This window comes from Mytilus californianus, unplaced genomic scaffold (assembly GCF_021869535.1).
Source record: "Mytilus californianus isolate M0D057914Y unplaced genomic scaffold, xbMytCali1.0.p SCAF_14, whole genome shotgun sequence".
Lineage (NCBI taxonomy): Eukaryota > Metazoa > Mollusca > Bivalvia > Mytilida > Mytilidae > Mytilus > Mytilus californianus.
In genome coordinates, this window is record NW_026262626.1 from 20,828,037 (window position 1) to 20,841,708 (window position 13,672).

Below are 13,672 nucleotides of genomic sequence, written 5' to 3' on the forward strand. Positions count from 1 at the left end.
ACATTTTTGGTTTAATGCAAAAACCTTTTTTTTTAGATACAATTCATATTTTTTTTAACATTTTAATCTCTTCTCTTTTTTAATTTAGTTGCTCTCATTTTCAAGTTACACAACATCTTCAACATCTTTTATGATGCCAAATTTTCAATTAAGTACTGTTTTTATACGACCGCAAAAATTTTGCAGTCGTATATTGGTATGACGTTGGCGGCGGCGTCGTCGTCCGAAGACACATTAGTTTTCGCACTATAACTTAAGTTTTAAGTGAATGGATCTCTATGAAATTTTACCATAAGGTTCAATACCACAAAAGGAAGGTTGGGATTGATTTGGGGGGTTATGGTACCAACAGTTTAGGAATTAGGGGCCCAAATAAGCATTTTTCTAGTTTCATGACAATAACTTGTGGAACAGTGTATGGATCTCTCTGAAATTATACTACAAGTTTCCATACCACAAAGGGATGGTTAGGATTGGCTTTGGGGGGTTATGGCTCAAACCCTTTAGCATTTTTGTACCTTCCAGACAATAACTTGTGTGTAAGTGTATGGATCTCTCTGACATTGTACCACAAGGTTCCATATCACAAAGGGAATGCTGGGATTGATTTTGGGGGTAATTGCCTCAAAATTTTAGGAATTAGGGGCCAAAAAAGGGGCAAAAAACAAGCATTTTTCTAGTTTCATGACAATAACTTGTGTGTAAGTGTTTGGATATTTCTGAAATTGTACTACAAGGTTCCATATCAAAAAGGCAAAGCTGGAATTGAGTTTGGGGGTAATTGCCCAAAAAACGTTTAGGAATTGGGGGCCAAAAAGGGGCCAAAAATAAGCATATTTGTAGTTTCCAGACAATAACTTGTGTTCAAGTGTATGGATCTCTCTGAAATTGTACTGCAAGGTACCATACCACAAAGGGAAGGCTGGGATTGATGATGGGGGTAATTGCCTCAATATTTTAGGAATTAGGGGCCAAAAAGGGGCGAAAAAACAAGCATTTTTCTAGTTTCAGGACAATAACTTGTGTGTAAGTGTATGGATCTTTCTGAAATTGTACTACAAGGTTCCATATCACAAAGGGAAAGCTGGGTTTGAGTTTGGGGGTAATTGCCCTAAACGTTTAGGAATTTGGGGCCAAAAAACACATTTTTATACGCCCGTCAATTTTTGACGGGACGTATTATGTTATACAAATGTCCGGTGTCCGTCCGTCTGTCTGTCTGTCCGTCTGTCTGTCCGGCGTAAACATGTTGCACCGTAACTGGAGAATGACTTATCCAAATTTCATGAAACTTAACATAGTTGTTTCTTATGATGGTCAAACGATCTGTATACTTTTTGGTGAAAATAAGATTAAAACTTTTTGAGTTACGGGACTTAGTAACTAAAACAGGTGTGTGTTTTTTTTCACATGTCGCGCCGTATCTCAAAAACAATTTATGATTATTGCTTAAAACTTTACACAATTCTTAGTTATATTAATCTTAAGATCTGTATACTTTTTGGTGATGATTCAAAATTTTATTTTAGAGATATTGAGTATTTTATTAAAAAGGGGGAGGGGTTTTGCACATGTCGCGCCGTATCTCAAAAACAGTTTTATGATTATTGCTTAAAACTTTACACACTTCTTAGTTATATTAACCTTAAGATCTGTATACTTTTTGGTGATGATTCAAAATTTTATTTTTGAGTTATTGAATACTTTGTAAAAAAAGGGGGAGGGGTTTTTCACATGTCGCGCCGTATCTCAAAAATGATTTATGATTATTGCTTAAAATTTTACACACTTCTTAGTTATATTAAACTAAAGATCTGTATACTTTTTGGTTTTGATTCAAAATTTTATTTTTGAGATATTGATTTTTTTTTTTTTAAAGGGGGGTTTTCACATGTCGCGCCGTATCTCAAAAACGATTTATGATTATTGCTTAAAATTTTACACTCTTCTTAGTTATATTAATCTAAAGATCTGTATACTTTTTGGTTTTGTTTCAAAATTTTATTTTAGAGATATTGAGTTTTTTGTAAAAAAAAAAGGGGGGTTTTCGCATGTCATGCCGTATGTCAGAAACTATTTATGCTTATTGCATAAAAATTAACACACACAAGACGACGGGCGTATCATGCGCTCATGGCGCAGCTGTTTATTCTAGCTTCCAGACAATAACTTGTGTTCAAGTGTATGGATCTCTCTGAAATTGTACTGCAAGGTACCATACCACAAAGGGGAGGCTGGGATTGAGTTTGGGGGTGATGAATCATAAGGGGGTTAAAAAAATTGGGGGGGGGGATTATTTTTTTTTTTCATTTTTTTTCTTTTTTTCCTTTTTTTTTCTTTTAAAATTTTCCATTTTAAGTTGGTTATTTCTGATTTATATTTAAAAGCAAATAATAATGATATGGTAGGAGATACACACTAAACAGGATGTGTAAATTATTATATAATAAGTATTGTGCAATAGCAAGAAATTTTCAATTGCACAGTATTGCACAATAGCAAGAAATCTTCAATTGCACAGTATTGCGCTATAGCAAGAAATCTTCAATTGCACAGTATTGCGCAATAGCAAGAAATATACAATAGCACAATATTGCGCAATAGCAAGAAATTGTCAATTGTACAGTATTGCGCAATAGCAAGAAATATTCAATTGCACAGTATTGTGCAAAAGAAGATACTTCGTATAAATTGCTTATTTCTTGACCAATTTCAATGGGGTTTTATTCTTGAATTCTTGGGGTTCTTTCATATGCTGAATATAACCGTGTATTAAGGTTTTTGGATTTTGGGCCCCGTTTTTAAATTGGTCCACATTGAGGTCCAAAATTAAACTTTGTTTGATTTCATCAAAAATTGAATTATTGGGGTTCTTTGATATGCCGAATCTAACCATGTATTTAGATTCTTAATTTTTGGTTCCGTTTTCAAATTGGACTTCATTAACGTCCAAAGGGTCCAAAATTAAACTTAGTTTGATTTTAACAAAAATTGAATTCTTAGGGTTCTTTGATATGCTGAATCTAAACATGTATTTAGATTTTTGATTATGGGCCCAGTTTTCAAGTTGGTCCAAATCGGGGTCAAAATTAAACTTTGTTTGATTTCAACAAAAATTGAATATATGGGGTTCTTTGATATGCTGAATCTAACCATGTATTTAGATTTTTGATTTTTGGGCCCCGTTATCAACTTTGTCCACATTGAGGTCAAAAGGGTCTAAAATTAAACTTTGTTTGATTTCATCAAAAATTGAATTCTTGGGGTTCTTTGATATGCTGAATCTAACCATGTATTTAGATTTTGGATATTGGACCATAATAGGTGAATGTCCAATTTAAAATTTTTAAGTTCTTAGAACACATTTATTCTGTGTCAGAAACCTATGCTGTGTCAAATATTTAATCACAATCCAAATTCAGAGCTGTATCAAGCTTGAATGTTGTGTCCATACTTGCCCCAACTGTTCAGGGTTCGACCTCTGCGGTCGTATCAAGCTGCGCCCTGCGGAGCATTTTATTAATGGTTCAATCAGTTCAAAGTAATGTTTTAAATTAGATTCATTGGTGCATACTATTGGAAAGATGTTGAGATATTAAATGGTTAGAATATGTAATTTTGCACTACATGTGAATTTTAAAATATTTTGCAGTATATCAGACAATGTTTTTGATTGTCTGTAGTAAACAATACTGAAATTTTTTAAGGTGAAAATTTGATTGGACGATGAAGGATGACTGAACTTGTTCCCTAATGGGATGTTTTCCGATCTTACATACCATGACAAAAAAATCTATCAGAGCAAAGTGATTGAAGTGATCAGATTGAGAATAGACTTATTATTTTTCTTATCTAATGAAAACAATTCCAATGTTCATGCCAGATACTTTATTTTATACCTGGACTCCAAATGTTTTGAAAGCAAAAACATGGAACATTTCATTTAGATAAATCAAAACTATAAAGAGTAATGACATAAAAGCTAACTTTTGAAAGGTCAACTTTGTTTGAGGAAGTTGAAACTGTAATCTTAGTAAAATTATAAAATATTTGAATTGAAAATTACAATCGGAATATGCCATTGAAGTCATGTCATTAGTAAGGCATTAGTTTCTGGGTGGTTGGTATATTTCAAATATTTGATTTGCTCTTGAAGCATTAACTTTTTTTCCATTTACAGAGGTGAAAAGATAGAAAAACTGTGCCAAGTGATGGGAATAGAGTTCCCACATGATCCAGATGACACTTATGAATTAACAACAGACAATGTCAAAAAGATTCTGGCCATCTACATGAGATTCAGGTAGTTTTTCAAGTTAGAATCAACTTTGTTTATTCTTTTTATCACCAGAAGTTGCACAGTAAATTGTGACAGTTTTATTGTGTATCACATGACAAAGTTGTTGTAATGAAAAGATTTGAAAGGAAGGAGGGCTGAGATGATGAAACCACATGGTAAAGGTTAACTGATTTTAAAAATTTTAGAGTTGTCCTTCAGGAGCAACTTTATCTCAAAAGAAAACCTTTCTTTGCTTCAGAAATCTATGGGAGGCTGATTTGGTTAAGAATTTACCAAAATTCCAAATTTTCTTCCTTTGTTGGAACTTGGTCCTCAAATCGTATGTGACCTATTTCATGAACTCTATCTTCTGTAAACACTAATATAAGTTGTATGTGTTCATGTTTGGAAGCTTTTCTGGACTTCTCACTTCCTTGACATAAAATTGAGAATGGAAATGGGGAATGTGTCAAAGAGACAACAACCCGACCACAGAACAGACAACAGCAGAATAAGTACAAAAAACCAGCCCAACCCCCACAAAAAAAATAATTTTTGGGAGCCCATATTTAAAGGTCTGAATTTGTTATCCTTTAGTCATCAAATTATGCTGAATACCACAGAAAAATACCTTAGACTTATTGCAGAAGTGTATTCTGTGAAATCATTATGAACTTATGTGACGATATGGGCCTCGTCGTTTTTGGGAACTTGCTCATAGAAAACACGTCTTACATGAACGACATCTATTATCAGAGAGAGAGAGAGAGAGTAAACAAAAAGGTGTTTCAGGACATCACTTGTACAATTCTGTATAAACACATGAAACTGAATTATACATATATAATATATATATATTTATCTAAATATAAACAAGTCTAAATTGAATACAACGTTCAAACCTATGATTGCGTTGGATAAAAACCGCAATTTTTATACGTGTGCATGCAAAACATATTTCTTGTTAGAGGGGTCTAAATACAGCACAAACAACATTTGCCAAAAGACCTAAAAGTGAAAAAGTATATTTTAACAAAACGCATTTGACTAACAGGTCAAACAACAAATGTTCTTAAACCCTGCTGACTGCCATTGGCGATTGCAAAATAAAAGGATCACCGATGTTATAAATGGATCTTAATTATAAATTTAATACTAAACAGAAAACAACAAACTTGCGGAAAAGATGATATACCGCAAACAAAAGGTGCAAAGGTTTTTGTACACCATAACCGGATTTCGACAATTAATGTCTCTTCAGTGATGTTAGGAATCGAAACGGTATTTGGAAAGCCATACAATTTACCTCGATTTAGGATAGACTCTTGAATTTTGAGGAGTCAAAATAGGATAAACGGATCATATAAACCCGAAGGCAAATATAATACAAGCCCAAATGAAAAAATATAAACAAGTCTAAATTGAAAACAACGTTCAAACCTATGATTGCGTTGGATAAAAACCGCAATTTTTATGCGTGTGCATGCAAAACAAATTTCTTGTTAGAGGGGTCTAAATACAGCACAAACAACATTTGCCAAAAGACCTAAAAGTGAAAAAGTATATTTTAACAAAACGCATTTGACTAACAGGTCAAACAACAAATGTTCTTAAACCCTGCTGACTGCCATTGGCGATTGCCAAATAAAAGGATCACCTATGTTATAAATGGATCTTAATTATAAATTTAATACTAAACAGAAAACAACAAACTTGCGGAAAAGATGATATACCGCAAACAAAAGGTGCAAAGGTTTTTGTACACCATATCCGAATTTCGACAACTAATGTCTCTTCAGTGATGTTAGGAATCGAAACGGTATTTGGAAAGCCATACAATTTACCTCAATTTAGGATAGACTCTTGAATTTTGAGGAGTCAAAATAGGATGAATGGATCATATAAACCTGAAGGCAAATATAATACAAGCCCAAACGAAAAAATATAAACAAATCTAAATTGAAAACAACGTTCAAACCTATGATTGCGTTGGATAAAAACTTCAATTTTTATACGTGTGCATGCAAAACAAATTTCTTGTTAGAGGGGTCTAAATATATATATAGCACTTGTATGCCATAATTTAAAAAGGAATCTTTATCAGAAAATATACATATTTAACATTGGTGATCAATTAATTATAATTCAGATGTGATATACCGGTGATTATCATGGGAGAAACAGGATGTGGAAAAACCAGACTGATCAAGTTTATGTGTTCTCTACAACTCCTGCCTGATGAACCTGTGGAGAACATGATTATCATGAAGGTATTGTTTTTAATTTAGATTTATTTTTATCTTGTAATGTTACACTAATGTTTCATGTTTGGGTGAAGGTTGGCGCCTGTTCAAATGTTTAAACCTGCTGCATTTGTTTCAGTATAATGGGTTTAATCTGTCAGAAGCATTTAGCAATTGAGACTTGATAATGTAAATGCTACAAGGATTATATACTATGTTTTGATCTAGATTTTTTTTTAAGCAAGGGGCCTTTTCTTTTTCGGCAACATTTTGTCTGTGTATCCAACACAGGATTTCTTGTTAAGTTTGGAGCTTATTAAATTAAACAACTTTATATAAGGAGGCAAGCCAGCAAATTACGTGATTAGGTCGGTTTTGCAGATACTATAAGTCTATCTGGCAGGGTTCATCTGACATTGACCTCATTTTCATGGTTCATTGGTCAATATTCAGTTTTCTTGGTTAAGTCTGTTTCTTAGATACTATTAGCAATAGGCCAACTATACTGGTGCATGGAATGATTTTAAGGTGGACCAGTCTGTCTGGCATGTATCATCTGACTGTGACCATATTGTTATGGATCATTGATATTGTTGGTTTATGACATATGTGTAGTTAAACCTTTGTCTTTAATATTTTCAACATAAAACCAATCATGATGAGTAAAGCAGGTGAGACATTTCAATAAGTGCACTCTTGTTTACATTCAAATCAGTTTGTTTGATTTTTTTGTGGGATATAGACGTATTTACACTTGTATGCAAATTTGTCCGCCATTACGTAAAATCACACAGGTTCCCGTAAACTTTGACATCATAATTCAAAACATTTGACATCATATTTAAAAAGTGATTGTTGCCTGATGTCAAAAGGTGATTCTGAGTAGATCTAAGGTCATTAGGAGGCAAAATATAGCTAAATACCAAAAGTGTAAATAGGTTTTTTCATTTATTCCACACGTAATGTGATACATTCAGAATGTATTTCCAGGTACATGGAGGAACAACAACAAAAGACATTATAAAAAAAGTGAGGAAGGCAGAAGAAATTGCTATGGAAAATGCAGAGAATCATCCCAATATGTTTACTGTTCTGTTCTTTGATGAAGCCAATACTACTGAGGCTATAGGTGTCATCAAAGAGATCATGTGTGACAAATCTCTTGGAGGAAATCCAATACAGATACATAAAAGACTAAAAATCATTGCTGCTTGTAATCCTTATAGAAAGTAAGTAGTCAGTGTACATATATTTATTTCAAATCTCTTTCTGTTGGAAGTGAGTTACAATATAATTCTCGACTAAGGGAGGAAAACATAAATTGACACCTTTTGTAAAATTTGTTTTATTTCATAAATGAAGTTGAACATGAGGAAGTATGCCGTTTACCTGTAAGTGAAATGTTTTGTTCATCAGTACTTGAATTGGTGAAGAAACTTTCTAATAAACATTATAGGTATTAACCAGGCTTTACAGAGTGCAAAACCTCCCATATATGGCAGTCAGATCTTGTATTAAATATCCAAATTGGGGCTTTGTAATCTATCTTAAACAAGATTGCATTAATTTATCATATTGATGAAGTTTTATTTTTGCACTTCATTTTAGATTCCAAATATTCAAAAATATGACTACAGGCACTGTTGAGTTATAGACTAATGCATGGTCTTTGAAAGTCAAATATATTTGTTGTATAGAAAAATTAGAAGGTATACATGCCTGTGACAGGGATAATTTGATCTTGATCTCATTTTCATGATATCTGTTTATTTGATCTTCTCCCAATTTTAATGGTACATTGCTCAACATTAAGTTTTCATGATTAGAACATTTTCCTAGTTACTATATTAAAGTAATAGGTCAACTTATATTTGGTGTATATAATTATCGTAAGGGATGCATGTCTATCTAACCTCATTTTCATTGTTTGATGATTGACATATAAGGTTTTTTATGCCCCACCTACGATAGTAGAGGGGCATTATGTTTTTCGGTCTGTGCGTCCGTTCGTTCGTTCGTCCCTCCGTCTGTCCCTCTTTAGGTTAAAGTTTTTGGTCACTTCAGGTTAAAGTTTCTGGTCAAGGTAGTATTTGATGAAGTTGAAGTCCAATCAACTTGAAACTTAGTACACATGTTCCCTATGATATGATCGTTCTAATCTTAATGCCAAATTAGAGTTTTGACCCCAATTTCACGGTCCACTGAACATAGAAAATGATAGTGTGAGTGGGGCATCCGTGTACTATGGACACATTCTTGTTATTACCTGTAGTAATACATTGATATAGAAATGTTTACAGCATAGAATTAATTAAATTAGTAAAGCTGCTAAGATATTTTAGCATGTGCACTCTTGATATATTGCTGGTTGCTGCCTTATTAATGTATTCTCCACATCTCCATTCATTATCATATGTTGAAAAAATTCTTATAGCAGTTAGACAAAGGCATGCAAAAAATATCTTACAATTCAACACAGTTACTTTAAGTTTATCTTAATTTTATGCTGAGATATTTTATTTTTCAGACACAAAGAGGAATTGATTAAAAAATTAGAAAAGGCAGGACTTGGCTACCATGTGGATGCAGACAAAACAACTGATAGGTTAGGTAAGATCATTCTCTTTTAATATTTTTACAAATTATGCCCCTTTTACAGTTTATTTTAGGTCGGTCAAATAGCAAATACCCTGCCACATTTTTGTGCCTGTCCCAAGTCAGGAGCCTCTGGCCTTTGTTGGTCTTGTATGTTTCTTTTATTTAGTTCATTTATATGTTTCAGAGTTTAGTGTGACGTCCATTTTCACTGAACTAGTAAACATTTGTGTTTAGGAATCAGCTGAAGCCCGCCTCCGAGTGCGGGATTTTCTGACACTGTTTAAGACCCATTGGTGGCCTTGGGCTGTTTTCTGCTCTTTGGTCAGGGTTGTTGCCTCTTTGACACATTCCCCATTTCCATTCTCAATTTTATTAGACAATTGATATGCAGATTAAAACCACTGGTGCCGAGCATTATACTATTAGTCTGTACTTTTTGGTTGTATTTTATGTCATGTACAAATGTTGTACACAAAGTGTATTATAAATGGTCTGTGATTCTCTGGTTTTATTTTAGGACGGGTACCAATGAGAAGATTAGTATATCGAGTACAGCCACTCCCACAGAGTATGCTACCGTTAGTCTGGGATTTTGGACAGTTGAATGCCAGTGTGGAAGAAATGTACATCAAACAGATGGTTCGCAGATATGTAAGAAAATATATTTAATTTATTATGTTCATATATTGCCATTGGTTTCAGGGATAAAGTTATGAACATTAACATATAATCTTATAGAAATGAAAATTGCCTCTGGCAGCCTTTGTTATGCTCTTTGAAAGAGAAAAAGCAACTAGTCACAACCTTGTCCATCTATATATGTTTATCCGTATGAAGAAAAGAAAAATAAATGCTATATTAAATACATGCATTTTATTCATTTGTACTAGCTATATGTAGCTTTCTGAGACTGTTTTTGACATCTTTAATCTAAGTCTGTACTGATTGATTGATACATTAGACTGGGAGAACATGATTTATTTATAAGTTGTTATGGCTTTGAACAAACATTAAGTAGCTGCAAGTATTTTGAGATTGGTACTTTGTGTCTTATGTCTTTATATAAGTTGTTTTTCTTGCTTCTTGCCAATCTTATGAGTCAAGCCATCCCCATTTTTAGCTCACCGGGGCCCAAAGGGCCCCATGTGAGCTTATGCCATCACTTGGCGTCCGTAGTCGTCCGTCGTCTGTCGTGGTCGTCTGTCGTCGTCGTCTGTCGTCGTAAACTATTTAAAAAATCTTCTCCTCTGAAACTACTGGCCCAAATACCTTCAAACTTTAATTAAATGTTCCTTAGAGTATCTAGTTATAAATTGTATCCGAAGTTTTGATCCATCGACAAACATAGCCGCCATGGCTAAAAATAGAACATAGGGGTCAAATGCATTTTTTGGCTTATATCTCAAAAACTAAAGCTTTTAGAGCAAATCTGACATGGGGTAAAATTGTTCAGTTGGTCAAGATCTATCAGCTCTGAAATTTTCAGACGAATCAAACAACCCATTGTTGGGTTGCTACCACTGAATTGGTAGTTTTAACAAAATTTTGCAGTTTTTTGTTATTATTTTGAATATTATTATAGATATATATAAACTGTAAGCAGCAATAATGTTCAGCAAAGTAAGATCTACAAAAAAGTTAATATGACCATAATTGTCAATTAAACCCTTAAGGAGTTATTGTCCTTTAAAGACAATTTTACACAATTTGTTCAAGTTTGCTAACATTTAAAAATCTTCTCCTCTGAAACTACTGGGCCAATTACCTTCAAACTTTAACTTAATGTTCCTTAGGGTATCTCGTTATAAAATGTATCCGAAGTTTGTATCAAACGACAAACATGGCCGCCATGGCTAAAAATAGAACATGAGGGTCAAATGCATTTTTTGGCTTATATCTCAAAAACTAAATCTTTTAGAGCAAATGTGACATGGGGTAAAATTGTTCAGTTGGTCAAGATCTATCAGCTCTGAAATTTTCAGACGAATCGAACAACCCATTGTTGGGTTGCTGCCACCGAATTGGTAGTTTTAACAAAATTTTGCAGTTTTTTGTTATTATTTTGAATATTAATATAGATATATATAAACTGTAAGCAGCAATAATGTTCAGCAAAGTAAGATCTACAAAAAAGTTAATATGACCAAAATTGTCAATTGACCCCTTGAGGAGTTATTGCCCTTTAAAGACAATTTTACACAATTTGTTCATCAAGTTTGCTAACATATAAAAATCTTCTCCTCTGAAATGCAGGTGAGCGATTCAGGCTCTTGAGAGCCTCTTGTTTACAGTTTGCTCTTATGTTGTGCTGTCACACAAGTGTCCCAGGTAAACGGAAAGTTGAGTGCTCACAAACATGTTTAACCCCACCACATTATATATGTGCCTGATCAAAGTCAGAAGCCTGTAATTCTGTGGTATTTGTTGGGAGCTGTCTGTGACATTTGTTTTTATGCCCCACCTAGGTGCATTATATTTTTTCGGTCTGTGTGTCTGTTTGTTCGTTTGTCCATTTGTTCGTACCTCAGTCCGTCCGTTCGTCCGTCTGTCCTGCTTCAGGTTAAAGTTTTTGATCAAGGTAGTTTTTGATGAAGTTGAAGTCCAATCAACTTGAAACTTAGTAGACATGTTCCCTATGACATGATCTTTCTAATTTTAATACCAAATTAGAGTTTTGACCCCAATTTCATGGTCCACTGAACATGGAAAATGATAGTGCGGGTGGGGCATCCGTGTACTATGGACACATTCTTGTTCTGTTATTGTTTTGTCATAAATCAGGGTGTTGAATTTTTCGTTTTAATTGCTTCACATTTTTCTTACCTTTGACAGCTTACTTTACAGTATTGGTTTTGCTCACTATTGAAGGCTGTACAGTGAGTAATACCACATCTTCTTATTGTATAGTGTATATGTGATATATGTTTATTTCAGGTAAATGAAGGCAGACTACCTGAGATAACAGATTTAGCAGACGTCACCAGTAGAATTCTTAGTGAATGTCAAAATTTCATGAGAATGCAGGAGGTAGATTACAATGATTAAATAATTCATTAATTATCCAAGACAAATCATACATCTTCAGTACTGATCTGAAATTTAAAAACAGTAAGTCAGGCCACTCATTGTTTGAGAACTTTTTTTTCTGTGTCAGATCAGAACATCTACTTAAGATCTAGAATGATTCTTATATTTCATTAGTAAATTCCTTTCTTGGATGACAGTATACTGATTAAATTAGTTTTTTTGTCAGTTTTCACAAGAAAACTTTAATACATCTGTTTTTGCCTAGGATGAATGTAGTTTTGTGAGCCTGAGAGATGTTGAGAGAGTGTTAGAAGTGATGACATGGTTCTATAGACAGACAGAAGAAGGAGGGATACTGTATGACGAGGATGCTGATCATGATGAGGATTTTGAGAAAATTGAGGTAAATTGTTATATTCTCCAAACCCAATTTTTTCCTGGGGTAGACCTATTGTTGCAATATGGTCTATAAAAATGTCGCTGTCATAACTTCTACCTCAGATTAAAATGTAATACATAATAAAAAAAAATTATCAAAATGTTGGTGTTGTCCAGAATCAGTTTTAAAAGAGTTGCTGCCCTTTTTAACTGGGAAAACTGAAAGTTTGCATATAACTTCTTACACTATTTGTGAGGTTGATTTTTAGCAATAAAATAGAAATTTTGAATCATTAATAATATTTGTTGCTGAGAAATGAATGATGATATACCTTTCTTTTACTGTAGATAACCAGGGCTCTTATTTTAGCACTGGGTGTTTGCTACCAAGCTTGTTTACAAAAAAGACAGGATTTCAGAGATATGATTGCTGATTATTTTGAAGAACCTTATCAACTTTTAAATGAAGACCAACTTGAAACAGAGCTAATAAGGTTTGTTTGTACAGTTTTTTAAACCCAAGCAACTTTAGATTCAGCCTCTTTTTGGCGCTGGCATATAGTGTTGCCCAAAACTGTCCTTGAACACAATATGTATTTGTTAGAACTTTTTCATTATCCCTTTTTGGGTAATATTCACATCTACATTTTTGATAAGGCTGTTAATTCTTATCTGATTTTATTTGATGTGTTTTGCAGCCTTAGACATTGTATTTAAAAGAACAGTTAAATGTTGGTGTAGAGTAAACTTCATGAAATAATTCTAACAACAAACATTACAAAGGAGAGACGAAAGATGCCAAAGGGATATTCAAACTAATCAGTCAAAAACAAACTGAAAACGCCTTGGCAAAAATGAAAAATGACAGAAGACAAACAGCACACAAAACACAACATAAAAAACTTAAGACTGAGTAACACAACCCCACCAAAAACCAGGGAGTGATCACAGGTGCTCGGTAAGGATAGGCAGATTCTGCTCTACATGTGGCACCCGTCATGTTGCTCATGTAAGTACAAACCTTGAGGGCAAAAAAAAAAAACTAAGAATCACCCAATTTACAGTATTGAGACAATTTTTGCTTCATAAGTGTACAATGGTGAGTTTTACACAGACTTAGTTTACATTTTATTTGGAATGCCATATA

General features: G+C 33.6%; 1 protein-coding gene across 1 annotated transcript in view; it reads left to right on the forward strand.

Moving 5' to 3' along the window:
* The window catches only part of LOC127724922 (E3 ubiquitin-protein ligase rnf213-alpha-like), a 162,369-nt gene that overhangs the window by 58,109 nt on the left and 90,588 nt on the right, over nt 1–13,672 (forward strand). Inside the window, exons 25-32 of the mRNA XM_052231925.1 lie at nt 4,181–4,303; nt 6,429–6,549; nt 7,513–7,751; nt 9,050–9,132; nt 9,638–9,771; nt 12,055–12,147; nt 12,413–12,550; nt 12,874–13,019. Coding sequence (XP_052087885.1) covers nt 4,181–4,303; nt 6,429–6,549; nt 7,513–7,751; nt 9,050–9,132; nt 9,638–9,771; nt 12,055–12,147; nt 12,413–12,550; nt 12,874–13,019 — 1,077 coding nt within the window. The remainder of the gene's footprint in view (nt 1–4,180; nt 4,304–6,428; nt 6,550–7,512; nt 7,752–9,049; nt 9,133–9,637; nt 9,772–12,054; nt 12,148–12,412; nt 12,551–12,873; nt 13,020–13,672) is intronic.